The following is a 22993-nucleotide window of genomic DNA, read 5'->3' as shown; positions in this document are numbered from 1 at the left end:
GGAGAACCCTGGGAATTTAGGGCTGGCAAGATAGCCTAGGCCCGAGGAGAGCACAGCGGACTCTCCTCTGAACTGTTTAGCCTGGTTCGAATCTCAACCCAGTAAGAAATAGTCACCCTGGTGTTCGGCATGCAGGGCGAGTAACCAATGGGTGTTCATCCATGGGAACCGGTCCAATTAATCCGGAGAACCCTGGGAATTTAGGGCTGGCAGGATAGCCTTGGCCTGAGGAGAGCACAGCGGACTCTCCTCCGAACTGTTTAGCCTGGTTCGAATCTCAGCCCAGTTAGAAACGGTCACCCTGGTGTTTGGCATGCAGGGCGAGTAACCGATGGGTGTTCATCCATGGGAACCGGTCCAATTAACCCGGAGAACCTTGAGAATTTAGGGCTGGCAAGATAGCCTAGGCCCGAGGAGAGCACAGCGGACTCTCCTCTGAACTGTTTAGCCTGGTTCGAATCTCAACCCAGTAAGAAATGGTCACCCTGGTGTTCGGCATGCAGGGCGAGTTACCAATGGGTGTTCATCCATGGGAACCGGTCCAATTAACCCGGAGAACGCTGGGAATTTAGGGCTGGCAGGATAGCCTAGGCCCGAGGAGAGCACAGGGACTCTCCTCTGAACTGTTTAGCCTGGTTCAAATCTTAACCCAGTTAGAAACGGTCACCCTGGTGTTCGGCATGCAGGGCAAGTAACCGATGAGTGTTCATCCATCGGAACCGGTCCAATGAAGCCGGAGAACCAGTCTCCAATTCAGAAATGGTGGACGATGGACGTCAAAGAGCTCACTTTTTTGGGCACCATGAAGGGTTCGGAAAAAAATTGGTGAGTTGGGGGGAAAAATAAATAAATAAATAAAATATATATTTACACTTAGAACTGAGAACGATCAATAGAGGCAAGTCATCTGAAAGAATCGTCAAACAGTGCTGTCTGTCTTCAGCAAATAATTTCTTGATGAAGTCTCAGTTGTGATAGTTTTTTCTTCTGTAAAAAAATTTCACCACGACAGATCGGGGATCAAAGTGTGCCGACCGAGGACTGTCGATTGCCTCTCTCGAGTAGCCAGACCGTTTTAATAGTGTGACATGAAACAGCATGTTCGTGCCCATTACTGTGAGGAGCCAGTGACAGGTAAGCATGTACCATCTTGGAGAACACAGTTCCAGGCACAGAAATCTTCATCACACGGTACAGTTTTCCAGTGCCGTCTGCAACATCGCATGGTACAGGAAAGGTTTCCACAAGCGAAGCGTCCAATGACTTCATCACATAATGTGTGACAGAGGTCTCCGCAAAAAGTCCCTCCACCGCATCTCGTGTCGAGCCAATCATCCGTTTCGTACTTTGTGCCTCGAGAAACAGGTCGAACCACTTTACGACGTCGTTCTGGTCCTCAACGAGTCTCTGTGTCAAAAATTATTTCGTACTGAGTACAATGTCACACTTGAAACTCGATATAATTTTATTTTGTGAACCTCATTCTTTCAATAACATCAACTTCTTGTTTAGTGTTCTCTGATTTACTCTCCTTCTGACTTAAATTGATAATAATCATTTATCATCTTTGGTTTGGATCCTGGACGAACCAAAGACACCACAAGTGTGAATGAAAGATGAACAATGTTGTCGCCCAGTGGTTTGAAATTTCATTCACTGGGCCACAATAATGTACACAACGACAACGATTAACTAACATCATGGAAGAAGAATAAATGAGTGATGTTCGTTATCAGGTCTGTTAACACATTAAGAATATCAAATGTAATTATCAAGATCAAGTGTAGTTATTGAGAATAACATCACTATGGTCATGGTTCAGGCCAGTCGCTACAACTCGAGAAGTCACCCACAATCTACAAGGAAGGAAAGCTACCTTTGAAGTTTAACTTGGGGTGAATGAAAATACAACAACAACGGCACTAGGTAGAGCACATACCTCCACCAGGCTGACCATTTTACATTTTGTATCCCACCGAGAGGACGGATCTCCATCCAGACCCGAGCCAAAATCGAATCGACTAGTTCTAGTCACCTACGCAACTCATGCACCAAGTTTTGTCCAAATTTGTCTGCAACTTTTTGAGATATCCTGCTTACAGACAGACACACAGGGGTGAAAACAACCTCCGTCCACCTTCAGTGGAGGACGTAACAATGTCACACAGTCACCGTGCTAACGAATGCACTGCCGCAGTGTCTTTTGCCATGAGAACGGGAGTCATCACCTGAACCTCAAACAAATTGCACACTCCTACCCAAATCACCTTCAGGAAAACTTCTGGCCGAGCCAGCACGATTGTGTAAATGTGTAAAACTTGGGCCAAAAACGTTCCCTTGCTACCCCAAGAAGTTGGGAATGAATAATGTAGATGTAGTAGTAGTAGTAGTAGTAGTAGTAGTAGTAGTAGTAGTAGTAGTAGTAGTAGTAGTAGTAGTAGTAGTAGTAGTAGTAGTAGTAGTAGTAGTAGTCCCAATTCCTAATTCAAGGTGAGGCTAATAAGTGACTCATGCCATAGCTAAACAGAATAAGGGATAAGTGATGGCTCATAATGCTCCGTGCATTTGACTTCCCAGTTATAAAGAAAACCAAACAACATATCAAGTCTACAGCTGAAAACAATTTATTTTCGCGTATAATTTCTCGCACTCGTTCAGCATCATTTACAATAGCGTGGCTTGTTGTGTAGAAAACTATATCTTTGTATTTACATGTGTTAAAGTTATTAATAAAGCGCCATGGTAAAACCGAAAATGCCCAACCTGTCAAAGTTCCTGAAGGGAAGATTTTCCACCTTGGTGCAAAGTTACAATTCTTTGTCATCATTATTATACAAGGGGAATTCATCACGTTTCCCCCACAACCATGAAGACGGTAAAACCCGACACAGAAGTTTGAAACTTATTTAAATACAAAGTTGCCTCTCCCTTGTAAAGCTGTGAGGGTTACGGTCATGGTGGTGCGAGGCGCTGTGCTGTTTTTCCAATTACAGTATGCAATCACTGTAGGTAAAAAAAATTTTTTAAACAATAAACAGGTATAACAGGGTACATACGGTAAAAAGCCATCCCAAAATGACAGGTGACAAGAGATCTAAACTCCAACATACCACGGGACAGATTGAAAAAATTCCCCCGTGGCTGTGAAACGCACCGGTTCCTGCCACGTAGACCAAAGTAAAACTGTTGCCAAAGCACAAAGGTGATTGTGACGATAAGACGTGCGCTGCTTCTGGCCATCACGTCTGTTTCTAAAGAAATTCACATTGCTAAGACAATCAATCGACACCCATTTAAGTGCAGCGGCATCATGTCAAGGGGACATGGAACCTCGGCTCGCCAAAGATGAAAAGCTCACGTCGATGTGTTGCAACAACAAGAAAAAGAACAAAAAGTTACCTGCCCCAAAACAATGAGGTACTTGCAATGACCCTTACCGCTCTGCGTGTCCGTAACCATTTAGCATTAACTCGATCCACTTGAGTTAAGTGAAACAACCGGCAAAGATGACCAATTCATTTTGGTTGTGTTGTGGGTTGGATTTTTTCAAGGAGCACAAAGTGCATTAATGGCTCATCGCATCAAGTTGCACTGGGAAGTCTTAGAAGGCATCTACATATTATGTATGCACAGGAGGAACATGAGAAGGAAAGTTGAGAGAATGGTAGATTTAAAAAACAAAAATGTAGGGGTGGGGGAGGGAAGGTCGGTGAGGTGGGCAGTTAGATCATAAGAGAAGAAGAAGAGTGCGTGGGACACGACACAGAAAGTTCAAAAGTTTCTTCCATTTTCAACAAATCTTCCATTTTTCCATTCTTCGATCACGATAACATGGTCTGGTGTATTTTTGGGAATACAGTTCCTTGAACCAAAATGATTCTAATGAAAAAAAAAAAAAATATATATATATATATATATATATATATATATATATATATATATATATATATATATATATATGAGGGTAATAATAACGATGGACCCATAGTCGTGATCGAGCTGCGTGCCATTCAAGGCAAGAATGAATGCCGGACGGATCGTCACTCCGACTCAACTGAAAGCGACAGGAATTTATAATTTGTTCTGAGTGCCGGTAATAATTCATATCCTCTTCACGAACGTGATCGTGGGATCTTAAAATGTACGCCAAGTGCTGCCCGATGGATCCTCTTGATCCATGTCCTCCCGAGGGACGACGCACACATCGATGAATCGCCCTGAATGCGAAACACCAGGGTGACAGTTTATAGCCAGGCTGAGATTCGAACCCAGGCTAGACGTCTCAAAGGTGAATGCCTCCAGACGATCCTGCCAACCCAATTACAGATTACAGTCTGATATCTAGAGTTTATGAACCGGAGGTTAACAAAGGACTGCTAACCGCAATGGGAAGTACTTTGCTTCCCACGGAGGTCTAAACTGTCAATTTTAAAGTTGATAAAACCTATCATTTGAATTTCCACCAACACAGACGGACCTGAGCCTTGACATGGACTAATATTTAATCCAGCTACAAAACAACCGTTTGCCAGTTTAGTTTAACAGACAGAGCTGCTTGCCATTTGTTTTTTTTATCAGGAGACTTCTGCTGATGGTGCCTTTTCATCGGTAGCAATTTAATATAAATCCAAAGCTGCAATGAGTCAACCAACATGTGTGAATTGGTGTCGACTCGACCAGATCCACCAAGGTCATTAATGAGCCAGCTCATCCAACAGTGATGCAATTCACATGAGACCGGGTCAGTTCCCAGAAGCTTCGAATCCACATCCTCATCACTGCTGCCTAAAGCAGCATTTGAACTCATAACAAGTAGGATTCCAGTCCACTGGACTTACTAATAGGTAACCACCAGATGCAGTTAACCAAAACAAAAAATAACTTTAAACAGTAGCCAAAGAGCTATGGTTCAGCAAGATCAGAATTGTCCACGACCACCTTGATGAATATCGTGTCGTCACACACGTACGAGCCGGTTTTCAGCAAGTCGTGAGAAACAAACAATGGGCAGCCTGATGCAATGTTCATGTCCGATGCAGGGCGGCTGAAACTCGTGCTGCTGGGGTCCGGTTTGAACGTGTCCGACAGGTGTTTCCGCCCAACCCCCTGATCCATGAGGGTGAGCGTCACTCGCTGACGGAAAGGCCAGGGAAGCAAAGCATCGTACTCCCCGCGCATAACCACAAAAAACAACGAGAGGTGTGTGCCACGTCCCATGCCATCTCCGTTAAGATAGACACGAGCACACATTTTATACCCGAAAGCTGAGGTATAAAAAGGTTGGCTGTACAGCGATAGCGTCTTGCCAGTGACAGCGTCAAGTTTCCGTCGAGAGTAGTCACGTATCTTCCAGATCAGCTTGCTGTTGTAGCTCGTAGTCTCCATGACCTGGAAGCGAAGGTCCATGTCGAGAAGCCGTGCATCATGCTGCCTCAGCTGCTCATTATGCCGGTTCAAGGAACTCTCCATTGTGCCTGAGATAGTGATAGACGTGACACCCTTGGCATCGCATCCCAACATATTTGTATCTCATCTGTTTGTGCTTCTACTTAACCGGTCGAGAGATATGTTTATGAAAAATGAAAATTTGCCCCACGATCTCCCCATGAACGTTACTGCCCCGAGGGCAGTTAAACTCACCAAAATTTTCATCTTGGGTTCGGTTCGTACGATTTTCCTCGAAGTGCTCAACGCGTGCCTTCAGATTCGCAATATCGTCCCGCATGCTTTGCACACCTTTGTGCAGAAAATGCTGATCGTCATTCTTAGAAGAGAGCTGGATCACATCTTGCAGCTTCAGAAGCTTCTCTGTCTGCATCGCCAGCATTCGCTGCAGAAACACCAGGCACATGCGCACTTTTAAGCAAAAAACACAAACAAACAAACAAACAAACACATAAATAATGGCTGAAATAGCCCATGAGGACACTTTCTCAATGTGACTGGACGGCATCATTCGGAGCTGCGTGGTGCAGCACAGGTAGAATTACCTGTGTGTTGCTCAGCCGAGCTTCTTGCTTGCTGCCAGCCTGCCCTTGAGCTAAAATCTCCCGTTCCAGCTGCCGCACTTTCTGCACAAGCTGCTCGATGACCTGCCCACGCTCCACTAACTGAGAATGGAGCACAGCTACCTGTGAGGCGATGAGCAATCAATAAACCATTATATATGGACCTTCTGGAAAGTAATAAGAAGAACGACACTCAGGAGAGCACATACCTCCGTCAGGCTTAACAGCTTACGTTTTGTATCCCACCGAGAGGCCAGATCTGAATCGGGACCTCAACCAAACTCTAAGCAGCTTGTTCTTGTCACTTAACCATCTCATCCACCAATTTTTGTCATAATCCATCGACAACTTTTTGAAATATCGTGCTACATATCGTTTTTGGCGTCATCTCTCAATAGTGAAGAATCACTGAAAAATTCATGTCTCCATATCCAGATAATCATCAAAATCGAATCATTTTGTCGTCGTCACACACCCAACCCGTCCACCAAGTTTCGTCCAAATCCGTTCATAACTTTTTGACATATCCTGCTCACAGACAGACAGGTGTGAAAACATAACCTTCGTCCACCTTCGGTGGCAGAGATAATAAACCATTAGCTATGGATATGAACTTCCTAATTTCATAAACAGCATCTAAAACGCACCGCTGCATATGATATGATGGTCCCATAACTCAACATTACTCAGGAACAAAAAAAAAATGTCAGGCAAAAATAAATATATAAATTTAAGGTTTTTCAATCACCTTCAGAACGATTTGCAAGCACAAGTTAGATCAAGGTAAATAATGTTTTGTGTTTGAATGCTCTGATCGAGACACTGTAGAGAATATCGATGTATCCTGACCTTGAGCTCGAGGTCGGTGTTTCGAGAGGTGACCAATGCAAGGTGGTGTTGCAATGCAGCCTCCTCGTGCTCTTTAAGACCTTGCAGAGTTCCCTGGGATGGGTGGCAACAGAGAAATGCTTAATACAGAAAACAGGAAAGATTTCAACAGCACGGAGTGTATAAAATGTGTGTTTTTGACAAACAATGCGCAGGTTACAAAAGGAGGTTGTGGAAATGAAAATGTAAGACGCAAGAGATGATGCCAAACCTTGTATATGCAGCCACAGGTGCTGAAAGAGCATTCGGCCTGCCTGTACGGGCAGCATGAGAGATGAGTGGGTAGCTGCAATACAGGGGTCTGCAGTTAGCAAGGCTCTACACATGAAGAAAGAAGCATTTAACCAAAAATTACAACAGCATGGTATGCAATTGCAGGGCACAATGACATGACCTTTGCACTCCAAGGCTTTACCTGAGCTGTGACAACCGACGGACGGCACGAAAAATACACCACAATCAGTGACGTCATAAGCAACCAGACAGACAGTGCATGTGTACATCCGTTTGGGGTTCATTATGGCATTAAGACGCAAAGTTAGGAATGATCGTTTTTGGGTTTGTTTTTTTGTTACCTTCGCCTGCGAAGGTGAAGGAGGTTATGTTTTCACCCCTTTCTATTTGTTACTTGCAAAATCGAAGATTTTTCAAGTATATTGGTTAGTCCATTTTGTTATTCCGTCAGTCTGTTTGTCGCCTCCAGGTCACAATTATAAACCAATTGCCATGAAACTTTACCAAGTTGTAAAGGTCGTCTCAACTGAGAAGTCTATTGAATTTCGAGGTTAAAGGTCATCAAGATTTGCATATTGCGGCATTGAATTGGGAAACCAACTATTTTTGAGATCAAAATGTCAAAGGTCAACTCAAGGTTAAACTTCTAAAATCATCAATTTTCAACAGAAAAATCGTCAATTTACATCCTATTAACTTGAGAGTTGAATACAATTTGCATAGTCCATCACTGAATTGGGAAATCAACTATTTTTTGAAGTCAAAAGTTCAAAGGTCAACTCAGGTTCAAACTTCTACGATAATCAAATTTCACATGAAAAATTGTCAATTTTCATCTGATTAACCTGAAAATTAAGCAGCAATTTCATAGTACATTGTTGAATTTGGAAATCAACTATTTTGAGGTCAAAAGTTCAAAGGTCAACTCAAGGTCAAACTTCTAAAATCAATTTCAGTCTGAAAAATCATCAATTTTCATCCAATTGACCTGAACTTTGATTAAGATTGTGAATTTTAATCTTTATTAAATGGACAATTTCATGTATCCATGGCAACCTTTGGAGAATGGGTGGGGGGTTTGCAAGTATCGTGTCTTTTTCTTGTTTGGTTGTTTGTTTGTTTGTTTGTTTGTGTGCAGGATATCTCAAAACGTTGCGAATGGATTCGGATGAAATTTGGTGGACACGTTGGGTGTGTGATGAAGACGAAATGATTAGGTTTTGTGGAAGATCTGAATCCAGACCTGGACATGAGAATATTATTATTTTATAAGTGAGATATAATTTTATTCACCATTGAGAGATTGAGCCAAAAACGATAAATAGCATTATATTTTAAATATATATCAGGCCTGATATGTTTTACTGGATCAGGCATTGCATGGCGAGGTATGCGCTCAACCAACTGCCCTTCTAGTTTATTCTGTTTGCATTAATTGAACCACCCATGCTTTTAGGAGAGTAAGCAAATATAATAACAAAAATAAGCTTCCTCCAATTTTCACGTCAGATGTATCAATGGAAATTCAATGACAAAATGGCCGAAAGTCAATGATCCATCTCATAATGTTGCATCAGGTTGGATCCTCATCAATTGGACTGATTGGGTATGGTCCTCGATACAAAATGACAATATCATGTGCCGTGCATCCCTGTATAGTGTTGTGTACCAAAACGGTCCTATAGCACATTCCACACCGTGCAACGATGCAAAATGAAGGTGTGAGGGTGAAAATTTCACAAAGTAGTGGAAGCAAAAAATAAAAAGATCGAAAGTGCATGCATGCATGCATACACACACACACACACACACACACACACACACACACACACTCACACACGCAAACACACACATACACACACACACACACACACACACACACACACACACACACACACACACACACACACACACACACACACACACACACACACACTACATAGAGCAAATGATTGTGGAAGAATATTATAACCAGACTCAGTGGCATAATGACTGGATTGTCCACTCTGAGCCTAGGAGGTCAGCGGTTCAAACCTAACCCTAACCGAGTCATATTAAAGAGAAAAATGGTACGTGCGGCTCCCTTGTTTGACGCTCAGCATTTAAAAGTATAGAGCATGGGAAAACAACCATAGGTTGGCAACCATTGAGCACGCTTGATGGGCCTAATGGCCCGCTCTTTCGCTGAAGTTCCTTGAAAGGGAGGCAACTCAATATTATATTAAATATATAATTTCGTGGAAAGACATGCAAATTGACACTTTACATCGGTACAGCTGATGACACTTTAGAGGGAACGGCGAGATAGACGTGACAAGCATATCTTGGAATTCCTCAAGTAAGACATCGTAACTTCATCTTCAACAGTCTAATCAAACGAACATCATCTCACACCACAAAATCCTGAGTTTCCTCTTGGAAACTACCATAATCAGAGCTTGAACAACTAAAAGGAGGATCATGAAGAAAAATAAGCAAAATGAAGCGTCTTGTGACAAGGACAAAGAACAAGTGGAGGAATAGACAGTCCAACCTCATCTCTTGGGATGTCTCCTTTGTCACAGTGGTTGGGACACGGGATTAGGTACTTTTGGCACTGTGTCTCGTAGTGTTTCTGCAGAGGTGTAGAAGTTGTAAAAGAGGGAAACAACAAGTTGGTTAGAACCAACACCAAATTAATCATTTATTGTTACGAGGGTTCTTCTTGCAAGGTCGATAGAATGGCAAAGACACGATAGTAAGATTGATTATGGTGAAGGATGGGAAAAAAAAGAGAGAGAAAAAAAGTTTTCAAACCCGTGAAGGGAAAGGGTAGAGGGACAAATAAGAAATTGGAAGTGAAAGAAAGAGTGGTGGCGATTGGGGGTAGGGGAGGGTGTGGGGTGGAAAAGGAAAGGAAGGGATGCTCCTTTGTATATTTGTGATGGCACGGAGCCCAAAATCAAAACTGGTTTCTTGCGGCTCAATGGCACATGGGTATTCAGGTTGGGAAATTTTGGGGAAATTTTAACCTTGACAAGGGGAATCCAACTACACCTTAGTGTCTGTGAGAGAAATCGGCAGAAGGCAGAACTTGCAACTCCGCTGGCGCAACGGACAACTCGCGATGTGTTGCTCGAGGTACTTGCGAAGGGGTCTCTGAGGGCAGCCGTGGAAGGAACACTGAACAGGCTCCCAGTGGCAATTTGAAAGGTGTTCCTGGGAGAAGGGTACAAGGATAAACAAAAAGGAATTTAACAAAAGGAAAAGGCCATTCATGCCACCAATGGGAACATACATGGACATTCACGTACGTGTGTGTACACACACACACACACCGTTCAAATTCAACAACTTTGAGGATAAAAGTGGAAATTTGTTATTCGTCTGGCAGGTCCACAAAACTTGTTTATTAATTATTATTATTATTATTATTATTATTATTATTATTATTATTATTATTATGTTTGCCTCATTTATTGGCAGGGTCGACGTGGCCAAGCTACTCGCCCAAAGACCTGCTTTTGTAAAAGACATGTGGGTTGTTTGAGTTCCAGATGGGTCAGAATGTTTTTTTTTCTTTGAAGATACTCCATGGTGCAACACCCTCCAATGGCTTTGTACCAAAAACATAATAATATTTTAATGAGATTCCACTCCAGTCGGGATATCTCGGTGGGTGGCACGGCTGCCATCAAGTCATTTCGTTTGGGATACCTGTAAGTAATAACCTTTGTAGAATTGAAAACTACCATTCTGTTGGAGTGCCAACAGGGGGGCTCTCGACCCACAAGGATGCAGTCCTTCAAAGGGAACATACAGCTGGACGTCCCATCTCCATTTAGGTTGCAGGTGCATCTTCTACAGAATCGGTCATCATGTGCTCGTACCCTTGACCAAATTTTCTACTTGGAGCTAGGTGCACAATCAGCACTACCTGTAGTACATATTAGACGAGCCTTATAGCCTTTCAGCTGACATATTACAAAATCCAGGGTTAGACAGCTCAGAGACAAGTAAACTGCTAACTGCGAAACGCGTCGGAGTTATCAGAGGTGTCCAAGTCCCACAAGACTGTACAGACAAGCACAACATAGACAGACAAAGAACAAGTCTCCGCTTATTACTTGCGAAACAAGTGTGATCAACAGCTGCACTCAAAACAGAAACAAAGATGCAAATTCTCACATTGAGAGTACTGAGGGAGGGCGTTGTTTTGCAGCCCTGTTTCTCATTGGGACAATGAACTCTCAGCACCAGGATCTCTCTCCGACAACAGTTGTCCGTGAAGACCTGTTGGAGGTACAATCGTACGCAGGTAAAGGATGTTGCCAAGCGAGGCACCCGCTAGCCCTACACGGGAAGGCAGATACATTTCCTGAAATCACAGTGGCGTCGCAATGGCAGTTGCTGTGACTCAAAGTTGTGAAAATGCCAAATTTGTAACAAGTACCGGCAAAATGTTCGACTGCAATACGAAATGGTGACCAAGAAAGTTCCAATGGAACACTTGTGACCGTTTAGACAAAAAAAACAAAAAAACAACAAACAATGCCACTCACTACAATTCAAATTACCCTGCACATCAGGAAACGTGGCTCTTAATACGTGCCACATGTATTGTCTGCGTTCATAGAGCGAGTTATTGAGATTTTAATAGTTGAAGCTGGTTGTTCTAAATGACAGATTGTTGTTGGTCTTCTTCTTCTCATACCCTGCCGACCTGTTTCCATGTCGTTCTCTGAGTGTTTGCCTGTGCCCCCTCATCTGCCTGTTCCTCTCCGCTCCATTTTCAGTGCATTCACCACTCACACTGTCATGTATCTCTTCCGTCAGCCTTTATCATTTCCACCATAAATGGATGAGGTGTGTGTGTGTGTGTGTGTGTGTGTGTGTGTGTGTGTGTGTGTGGCATACTTTATGTCTATTAAATACGTACTGCATATTCATTAATTACACACTATTGGAATGTACCTTTTGAACCTTCAGACTGCTGAGACCCCTTTTAAGACCCCCCCCCCCAAGACCCTTAAGAACCAGATGACTTTAAAAAAGACCCAAAAGACCGATACAACCTAAAAGTTCCCGAGGACCCAAAAGACCCAGAGGACCCAAAAACCCTTCAAAAGACTACTATAAATGGATGTGTGTGTGTGTGTCATGTTTTTTGTAGAGTTCTACTCCAGCGTTCTATTGTGGAACGTGATACACCAAAATGATCGTCATGACCTCATGAGTTGATTAGGCAAATTAAATACAAAAATAAAAATAAAAATTTGAATTCCCATGTTAAAGTATATTAAACAGCTTAATACGTCCTTTTACCATGGCATGGCATTCCAATTATCGTCAATTCCAATTACAAGATAAAAAAAAATAACAAAAACAATGACAATATTGTAACAAAGCATATATTAATTAATACAAATAATATTTACAATAATAATAATATTAGCAGCATTTGGCAATAATAATAATAATAATAATAATAATGAACATATACAGTAAATCCTGTTTGCCTGGTGTTGGCTTAATGGTTAGGGTGGCGGGCTTTGGATCCTAGGATCCTAAGTTCAAATTCCACTCGGCTGTTGAATTAATACCAGGTGGGGTTGACTCTGCCTGTCATCCTTCCGAGGTCGGCAAAATGAGTGCCTGCTTGCTGGTATCCTGTGTCGGAGTGGCGACCCGTCCAGGATTGTGCCCAATAGCCAAGGAGACTGCTTCAGCAGCACCAACGCTCTGCACAGAGTATGGTCCTCATGGATGGATATAAATCCCTGTGCTGGCCCCAAGCACATCTGGGCTTGGTGAAAGGCAAGCTAATGTTCAAGTAGTACAGCAGGCAGGTAAAGCTGTGAAGACCAATGAAAATTTGGTCCATCAGACCAACGGGCCCACAAGTTATAATAAAAACAACACACTGGATAAGTTAAACTACATGACAAGTAATGGATGCCCAATGTAAAGCAAGTTTGACACCTTCAGTGGTAAAGCTATTAGAACCTCAGCTGTGGTGTTATTATGATGCTCAACAACATCCCAACCCGTACATGGTGAGATCTCCACATGGCCGCGCCGAGGACACGCGGCACAATGCACTTTTGAGCTGCTTCTTTCAGGAATGCTATCAGAATTTCCATCAATGGTGGCATATTAGTTGAAGCAAGAGCTGACAGGATGGCCGAGGGGTACGCACACTCGCCTCTAAGCTGTCTAGCCTGGGTTTGGATCCTGACCCAGCTATAAACTGTCATCCCGGTGTTTCACAGGTAGGGTGATTCATCAATGTGTCCGTCATCCCTCGGAAGGACAGTTAAACCGGCATCCCGTCTGCTGGCATGAGTCGGTGGACCTATGCATCCTTTGTGAAGAGTATGCGAGCTATCGCCAACACCCCAAAAAAATTACAAATTCTTGTTCTAACTGACAAAGGCATTGCATTAGCGGCACAGCCATGCCCTCAGCCAATGACTTTACCCCACAGGCATGTGCCGCATACGAAAGAAGAAGAAGTTGAAGCAAAGTAATGACACTGGTGATCAAGATACTTCCTTTGTCTGTTTGTCTGCCATCCAACTTGCTTGAACTCTTCCCCACTTGGTAAGCAATTTTTTGGTTCATTTTCTTGGCAACAGGTGCTGTGTAATGCCGACTGGTGGATGCTGCAACCTTCACGTCTCTGTGTAATCGTTCCTTCTCTTCCTTTTCTAAACATCGTCTCATTACATCGACCCGCCAACCGAAGTGTGCAAATAGGAAACGTATGACCCCTTACCACTGGACAGTCAAGATGCCAATTAGCCGAACACACCGAAATATGGTGAAATGTAAGTTTATACCGTAATAAATTTTTTATTTATTTACAATGATCTAACATTCTAAGGCTTCGGAAGGAAGGAACTTGCACATAAATCGCACGCAGGAAATGGACATTAGGAAATATCAATGTACAAAGAGGCTAGCCTGAATTACAAAGACAATAATCAGCAGACAGATCAACACAGCGCTGAATATGGGGCTTGAACCTGGATCCCGACGGCATGAGCCATGAGCTCAGATGGAAACACCAAACAAGCCAAGCATTCTTTGAGGTTCAATAAAACTCGATACTACGAGTTAAACGGATGAAAATACAGAGAACCGCATTATTGCATTCACTCTTACGTTCAAGAAATAACTAACACAAATGATCCAAACCTTTACAAGCGGATTTGGAAACTGGCAAGCAAGCAGGACAAAGTGAGATTTTCAGGAAAAAAAAAAAAAAGGTTCAGAGGAAGGAAGTTAAAGATGCAATGGGAAAACCCCAGTGGACCACAACCGACTGCAAGCTGTGCAGTTGGATAGCTGCTTCGAGAAATCGAAGTGGCAGGTTTCAAATCCAGTAGCCATGCAAACCAATGAATACGAAAATCGTACTGTAATGTACATCGCGATTCCGGGAATCAGTTCGTCATTACAAATAAAATAATAAATAAATAAATAAATAAACAAACAAACAAACCAAGTGCTGATCCTGACAAACTGCACTCGGAGACCACTGCCCTTGAATTGCATCTGCTGAAGGCCGATAGCATGTCCAGCACAGCATATTACCGAATGTATGTGCATCATCCCACATGAACAAATATCTGCTCACCTCATCTGGCCGCAGTATCTCGTCATCTATAGGGCAAGCAGGTCTGGCTTGGCTGCAACGACAGGAATTAACCACTTCAGACGTCGTCCATAAACCCAGAAAAAAAATGACAAGCGAAGTCTCGAAAGTCAGAAGGTATATTTATTTGGAGATACCAATGGGATTTTAATCCCTGCAGATGGAACAGCCGATTTCAACATCTGACGCAAGAGCAGCAAACCGATGACTGTAGTTGGGAAGGGTCATGATTCACCAAAAATAAATAAATAAAATAAATAAATAAAATCAGCAACCAACTATTTTCTTCTTCATTCATACAAATGCAAAGGTTGTACGACCTGCACCCTTTCCCTTGGGCAAGACCAGGGCAGCAGTTTTTGCGAACCGTTTCTGATGGGGGTAGGAAGCACTGGGAATGCAGTCAGTGGTATTTGAATGCAGTTAATGCTTCAACCTGCTGTTGATTGTCCAAAAATAAATGCTTCCCTGCTCCTCTTTGTGAACTGCTACTAAACTACTCCTTCAACGGCCCCAATTATTGCCGCCTTCTTGTGAGGTTGGCCGGTGAATGTACTTGGCCAAAGCCTTCCACAAGCCAGCTGGCCTTGCCTGACATTCAACCGAAGGTGGCAGGAATTTGTAGTTTGTTCAGGTTTCCGGTGATAACTCCTGTGCAAAAGACACAGTGGGATCTTAAACATCTAACGATGACTAGTGTTGGTGGATTGATCTTCGGCCTTAACGTCCACATGGAGCACGGCACACAGATTGAAGTCTCGCCTCTACGATACACCAGAGTGACTGTTTATAGCTGGGTCGAGATTCAAACCTTGTCTGGACACCTCAGAGACAAGTATGTGTACCTCTAGGCTATCCTGCCAGCTGCTATAACTGTTAGAAAAATCAAATTTCTTGAAAGTAAAACTTTTTATGTCATGTAACTGAAAACCCCCAAGTGAGGGCATGTTTGACCTTCACAAGCTGCACAAACCATACTCTCAGCACAGCCATGTCCATCACAAGGCAGATTTGAACTTGAACTGACAACAAAAGAGCATAAACGCAAAAAAAAACTGGTACGGCACTCGGTAGAGCGCATACCTCCGCCAGGCTGAACAGTTTACGCTCGGTATCCCACAGATCGACCAGATCTGCTGAACTGAACCAAAATCTCATTTGTTGTAATCTAATCAATTCAGCCAACAAGTTTTGTCATTCATCCACAACTTTATGAAATATTATGCTACCTATCGTTTTTGGTCCCATCTCTCAATGGTGAAAAATCACTTTACACATTAAAAAAAAACGTTCTCGTATCCGGATCCGGATTTTATTTTTTTTTTTACCAAAATTGAATCGATTTGTCCTCGTCGTACACCGAACCTGTCCACAAAATTTCATCCAGATCCGTGCACAACATTTTGAGATATCCTGTACACAAACAAACAAACAAACAAACAAACAGACAAACAGACAGATAGGGGTGAAAACATAACCTCCGTTCACCTTCGGTGGTGGAGGTAATAAAATTAAAATAAAAGGTGTTTCCTGTCTTTAAATATCCTCACTCTGCGGAAGAACAATTAGCAAATGTCCCATTGTTCTCTAAGGCCATTCGTGCCATCAGTGAATGAAAGCCCTTCACCTGTAACACATTCTGCGCAACGTTAAAAACCGTGAAACATGGACAGCCAGAAACAAACTCCAGTGTTGCGGTGCGAAAAGGCCAGGGAGCAAAACCTCTCACAATTTTAATCAAGAGGACAAACCTCACACAATACGAACACAAAATGGGTTTGTTTTTTTTTTCAGTGAATCAACGTCTGATGGAACGAGTCTTCAATCGCCACAATTATTCCCACCTCGTTGGTTTAGCCGGGAAAGATTCTGGCCCGTTTGATCACTTTGGAATTTGTTCAGGGTGCCGGCGACAGCTCGCCTACTCTTCGTGAAGGGCACCGAGGGATCTTTAACATCCACCAAATAATGTTGGCCGAGAGGACACCCAGGTGAATGTCCAACCAGGAGGGATGACACACACCTTGATGCATCACCCTGCATGCAAAACACCGAGATGACGGTTTATGGCGGGGTCAAGATTCGAACCCAGGCGAGACAGCTCAGAGGTGAGTGTGCATACTTCACGGCTATCCAGCCAGCCTAATGTCTGATATGACTGTTTAAAAAAAATTAAAAAAAGGTCGGATTTTTTTTTTGCAGTAATTGCAGAACCAAGAAACAGGCAAATGCACCCCACCCCCCAAGTTAAACAGGTTATGCATATGTGTGATACACAATGTGCATGCTTGGAAAATAAAATATCCAACACGAAGTTGGACTAGAGCTCGCATTCCTCAAAATCTGCTGTCTTCGGAATATGCTAATCGACAGTCCAGCCAATGATGCTACCCCACACACTTGTGCTGCATATGAAAGAAGAAGAAGACGACGAAGCAAGTCTCTGGGCAAATGCATTAATCCCATAAGATAAGTGTCGATAACAATGCAGGATGGAAATCCCTCATGAAGTTGGAATGGTTGACGCGATCCCTTTTTCGATCGAATAAAAGTGGTGCACACGAAGCGTTTAGCTCGAACACTCAACGTGGATCGTTTCAAACAAATGAATACCTTAAAACCTTAAACGAGCCTATTTCAGTCCACTGCGAGCCGAAGGTCGAATTCACCGAGTGCCGAGTGGGTGTTTGGCATACCTGCCACACTTGCCAGGTGTGGGTTGGTGAGAGCGAGCGGCCGTGGCAATTGAATCCACATCCGCTCGCGGGGGAAGAAACAAATCTTAAAACACCTCACCGAACGGCCGGCCGACGTCAAATGAAAGCCGATGTACAAATTTGCATTCTGTGCCATCAGTGAATGACAATGGCAGTGCAAGCACAGTTCCAGAGGTGGGAGTAATAGCACGTCTATTTCCCAACTTCCCAGTTGATGCACGATGATTTACTGGAGAAAGGGAAACAAACTCGAGACTTATTTCACATATTACATCAACAAATATCAGAATTTTTGGTACATTGGTATTTACATACATACAAAAAAATAATCAATAGGTATTTCCTTTATTCTCCGTTACAAAGTTTTTGGGTTATCCACACCTTCCAGCGATTCCTTGGTTATCTTATCCAGCCGCGACCAGGTGAGCGCCCAGGGGTATTGCCCCTATGTTTATTGCATGGGACTGTGGAACAGAGGTTGCACCTGGCTTTTTTAGTTTTACTAACTCTGAAACTGCTGATCTTTCAATCAAAGACGATAAAGGGGATAACAGAAAACATCGTCATTACTGAATATTTGTTTTAATTCAGCCAGCTTAGTTTAGGACCGCAGGTTGGGGCAACACATATGGCAAAAGCAGTGCCCTTGGAAGGTTTCAAATAAGGACCCAAAACAAGAGGAGAACAAAAAATAATGAAGTTATTCCATAAACAAGTTGAACTAGAACGGCACTCAGAGGAGCGCATACCTCTGCCAAGCTGAACAGTTTCGGTTTTGCATCCCATTGATAGGCCGGATCTGCATCTGGACCTGTACCAAAACATTATCGGCTTGTTCTCGTCACCTACGCAACTCGTTCAGCATGCTTTGTCATAATCCGTCCACAACGTTTTGAAATTTCGCGCTATATGTTGTTTTTGACCCCCATCTCTCAATGGTGAGAAATCACTTTACACACTAAAAAAAAATTCTCGCATCCGGATCTCGACCAAAATCGAATCAATTTGTCATGATCAGACACCCAACCTGTCGACCAAGTTTCATCCGAATCCATGCATAACCTTTTGAGATATCTTGCTCATAGAAACAGACAGACAGACAGACACACAGACAGACGTGCGAACATAACCTCCATCCATCTTTGGTGGCCGAGGTAAATATAACCAGACTCAGTGGCGTAATGTTGAGCGTTCTGTCCGAGTCTGGGAGGTCGGCAGTTTGAATCCCTGGCCAAGTCATATCAAGGACTTTAAAAATGGTACCTGCTGCTTCTTCGCTTGATGCCCAGCATTTAAAAGGATAGAGCAGCCACGTAAACAACCAAAGGTTGGCAAAACTAGCACAGCCTTTGATGGGCCAAATGGCCCCCACCTGCATTAAAGTTCCTTGTAAAGGACCTCATGATATTATTATTATTATTATTATTATTATTATTATTCAAAAGGCCAGGTATCAAAAGAGGCTGTTCACTTGTCAAGTCAATAATCAGGCTAAAAAGTAACTGATTTAAACTCCAAGTTACCTCAAGATGGTAGTGATGCACTGCAAGCAAAACCGATGACCACAGGCCGTCTGCCGTGGCTCTTGAAGCACGTCTCTGCATGCCTCGCAGCGATACTTTTCCTCGAGTGGTACCATGAACTGACATTGTTGCCATGGAGATGATCCAGTTTTCACCAACCTGGATGACATTTCAAAGGGTGGAGTGATATATACATAAATATACTTCACTAAAAGAGCCGTGTGAGTTATACGAGCGAGCACAAACAATAGTGGGTTGGTTGAGCTGACAAATGCCAATTTCTGGGAGGAAAAAAAAAATAACAATACAAAAGATCGGTTGTAATTGGACGGTGGGTACGTTTTTTGTGAGGTGCGGTGAGAAGGATGAAGAGAGAACTGCTTTCCATGCTGAGGCTCACATGGCTCTTCAACGGCACCCGGAAGAGAAGCAGACATTGCCTACAGGGTCAGGGAAATGAAAGAATCAGATGCATCAGCAACAAAACATTTCAATAACAGCAGCAATCAGCAAGTGTGCAACTTCATACACGACTACTCCTGTCATTTCCAGGCTGAATAGTTTTCAATACAAATAAGTACAAACAGAAATAGAAAAATTCAGATCAGTTCATCTTGACACCCTTGAATTGCATGTTTTTGACTCCCTTGGCCTGGTATTACAACGTTTAATTACATTGGATTCAATGCAATAACACAGCTAGCTCAGGTATCATTACGTCCACCCACCAAAGGTGAACGGATGTAATGTTTTCACCCGTCTGCTTGTTTGTGTACAGGATATCTCAAAAAGTTATTGACAGATTGGGATGAAACCTGGTGGACAGGTTGGTTGTGTGACGAGGACGAATTGATTCGATTTTGGTGAAGATCCAAATGCGGATCTGGATATGAGAATTATTTAATTTTCAAAGTGATTCTTCACCAATGAGAGATAGGGGTCAAAAACAATATATATATATATATATATATATATATATATATATATATATATATATATATATATATATATATATCATGATTCTTTTTTTTAATGTATTGGCCTCAATATGTTCCATGGATCAGGCATTGCATGGCAGAGGTATGCGCTCAACTGAGTGCCCTTTGTAGTCTGGATATGTTTTTTTGCATCCAACAGTTCTTAACCACAGCCCCCCCACCTCCACCAACCACACTCTTACCCCAAAAAACACCTTCTTGGTTTTGATAGCGGAAGTGATGTAACACATTTAACATATACCCGAGTGAAAGACATTACTGTACAACTTTCCTTTTCATGGGCGACTAAGCTTACGATGTTCGCGTATCATTGTTCATCGAGTTTGTCGTGGCGATTTACTGTAATTTGTTGTTAAAATTGTTTGCAAAAGTTGTCAAAACACAGCATTCACTTCCATGGTACCGTACTGGAACAACCACTGTGCACGAGTTCCCAAATTAACCCAAACTGAAAAGCTGGAGTCGGTGTGATTTGTGTGGGTGAAACAGGTGACTTTCATGACAACAAAAACAGGTTCCCTAGGATATGATATGTTGAAACCATTTTTTTTTCTACAACATCGAGGCTCATGGAAGAGCAACGTGATGGAGGGTATGAATTGACAGTAGGACAGTAGGACAACAGTTGGACACAACAAGGAGAGACAGAGACAGAGAGAGACAACACAGCAACCTGAAAGTACAAGGGATGGGTAAGTAAGGGTTATTGAGGATAATAAAGATTGTGGGGAAAGATGAGGAACATCATGAGATCGTGGTGCACCGTAAGCTCTGGAGGGAAGAGTGGGAAAGCACAACCTCTGGAAGGCCATTCCACATACAAGAGAATCGATGAATAAAAGAGTTGAGATGTGCATTCATCCTGGATTTTGGGAGTTTAACAATGATGGAATTACTGGAAGAATGCATACATCCAAGAGTTGTTGAGGAGGGTCAAAGGGCTGAGAGAGGAGGGAGAAATAAACCAAAGGAGTCTCGGTGGTAAAATACAGAGGCCACCGACCTGCCTGTGCCGCAAGTGCTCCAGACTGCTGCCGGGATAGAATGGAGAACTCGTCTTACTGGTGAAGGCTAGTGTCGATCTGACTGAGAGAACAATGGATGGAATCAAGAGAACGTTGATCGAGGTATGCTAACCACTGTGGGAAGCAAGGAGAGTCTGACATTTTGGGTGATCAACCTTCTGTTGAAGCAAAGATAATCCATTGCTCTCAGGATGGATAGTCTACAAGGCGAAAAAGTGATTCAAGCGAAAGAGAATGTTGAAACCCAAGTCTCTGTCAACCCTGAAACGCCTCATTCACGTCCAATCTGAATCATTGGGAGTATAAAGAGAGTGTCATTCAAGCCAAGCGACTATCCAAAGACAATGGTTGATTGATAGCCAGTAACCTCAGGTATTTAAAATCTGTACGATTTGGGAAGTTATTTCTTTCAATCATTGTCAGTAACTCAGCTTATGTCTGAGATCCATCCATCCATCAGAACCATACTATGTGCAGAGCATTGGTGCTGCCGAAGCAGTCTCCTTGGCTACTGGTTACAATCCAGGACAGGTCGCCACTCCGACACGGGATACCAGCAAGCTGGCACTCATTTTGCCGACCTCGGAAGGATGGCAGGCAGAGTCAACCCCACCTGGTATTAATTCAATAGCTGAGCAAGATTTGAACTCAGGATCCTAGGATCCCAAGCCCACCACCCCAACCATTTAGCCAACACCAGGCATATGTCTGAGATGCAAGTGCAATAAAATGGTGACAGAATGTATAGTTCATGATATTGTTAAAATGTTGCATCAAAATAGCAACATCAACCAATTATAACTAGGGTTGTACCCAACCACCACAGTGGGTCCTGTCGAAGGGTCTTCACATCTACATTATTTATTTATTGTGTATTTTTCCTTCCCTGAGCATTTCTTTGTGTAAACAAACTCAAGGCTCATGTAGTAACTAGACAGGAAGCACTGAGGCAGCGAAGCAGGAGTTCAGGGACACGCTGGAAGGGACGATGGGAATGTTTGTGCTGAAGGTGCATTGTGGGAGACTTCAAGGCGCACGTGGGAGATGTGGAGCTGGGTGAAGAGGGATGTGTTGGTAAATTTGCATGGGAAAACGAGGAATAGAAAGGGTTGAAAGCTGGTGGTGAGAAATGGTTTAGCCATAGGTGGTTCGTTCTTCCAGAAGTGGAACAGCCACAAGAATGCTTACAGAAGAGGACATCACAAAACGGAACTGGATTTGTTGGTAGTTAGGAAGTAATAGTTGGGGAGGATCAAGGACTGTAAGGTGGTGGCAGGAGAGTATCACCCAGTACACACCTGTGGTGTTTGTTGCACGCATGTAGAAAAGGTAGGAAGTTAAGAGCAGGGGTCAGAAGATGATAAAGTGGGGGAAGTGCAGGGATGACGTCGCTGTAGAGTACAACAAGAAGGTGAGGACAAAGTGTGAGGAACCTCGTGAAGAAACCGAAGGTTTCAAGGAGGAGTGAAAGAAGTACAGAGGCGTTTCGGGGGATTTCAGAAGTTTCGTGTGAAGGAAAATCATGACAAGTTAACAATCAACATGGAAATCCAGCTGCTGCACCACCTGAAGTTGAGAATCCAAATCCTTCATGATGATGTCTGGAATTGAAGGTGAATCCACAACCCACAACCTATGGGTTTCAAAGACTAACATTTTTACCACGAGAACACCGTCCACTATGTTACATGTAATAACACGAGTACCTTGAAAAGGTACTTCAACGCAGGAGGAAGCCATTAGGCCCACCAAGCATGTGCAATGGTTTCCATTTGCCAAGCTCTGGTTGTTTGTCGGTGCTCTATCCTTTTAAATGCTGAGCGGCAAGCAAGGAAGCAGCACGTACCATGAATACATGCTTTTGATCCGACTTGGCCAGGTCGGGTTCGAACTGCCGACCTCCCGAGACTCAAAACGGACGCTCTAACCATTATGCCATCGACTCTGGTTAAATGTTCCTC

General features: G+C 43.1%; 1 protein-coding gene across 1 annotated transcript in view; it reads right to left on the bottom strand.

Annotated features, from left to right (window-relative positions):
• Positions 1-2608: 2608 nt before the first annotated feature.
• Positions 2609-22993, bottom strand: part of LOC147032464 (TNF receptor-associated factor 3-like) — an 88206-nt gene continuing 67821 nt past the window's right edge. The window contains exons 3-13 of the mRNA XM_085870099.1: positions 19349-19449; positions 19010-19168; positions 14752-14803; positions 11298-11402; positions 10167-10328; positions 9664-9744; positions 7108-7182; positions 6858-6950; positions 5991-6131; positions 5641-5830; positions 2609-5474 (exon numbers count right to left, since the gene is read on the bottom strand). Coding sequence (XP_085726225.1) covers positions 4903-5474; positions 5641-5830; positions 5991-6131; positions 6858-6950; positions 7108-7182; positions 9664-9744; positions 10167-10328; positions 11298-11402; positions 14752-14803; positions 19010-19168; positions 19349-19446 — 1728 coding nt within the window. The 5' untranslated portion in view covers positions 19447-19449 and the 3' untranslated portion in view covers positions 2609-4902. The remainder of the gene's footprint in view (positions 5475-5640; positions 5831-5990; positions 6132-6857; positions 6951-7107; positions 7183-9663; positions 9745-10166; positions 10329-11297; positions 11403-14751; positions 14804-19009; positions 19169-19348; positions 19450-22993) is intronic.

This window comes from Eptatretus burgeri, chromosome 2 (assembly GCF_056783735.1).
Source record: "Eptatretus burgeri isolate ZD-2024b chromosome 2, Ebu_testis_v1, whole genome shotgun sequence".
Classification (NCBI taxonomy): Eukaryota; Metazoa; Chordata; class Myxini; order Myxiniformes; family Myxinidae; genus Eptatretus; species Eptatretus burgeri.
The sequence above is the reverse complement of the archived record's forward strand: the minus strand, read 5'-3'. Positions and strand labels throughout refer to the sequence as shown.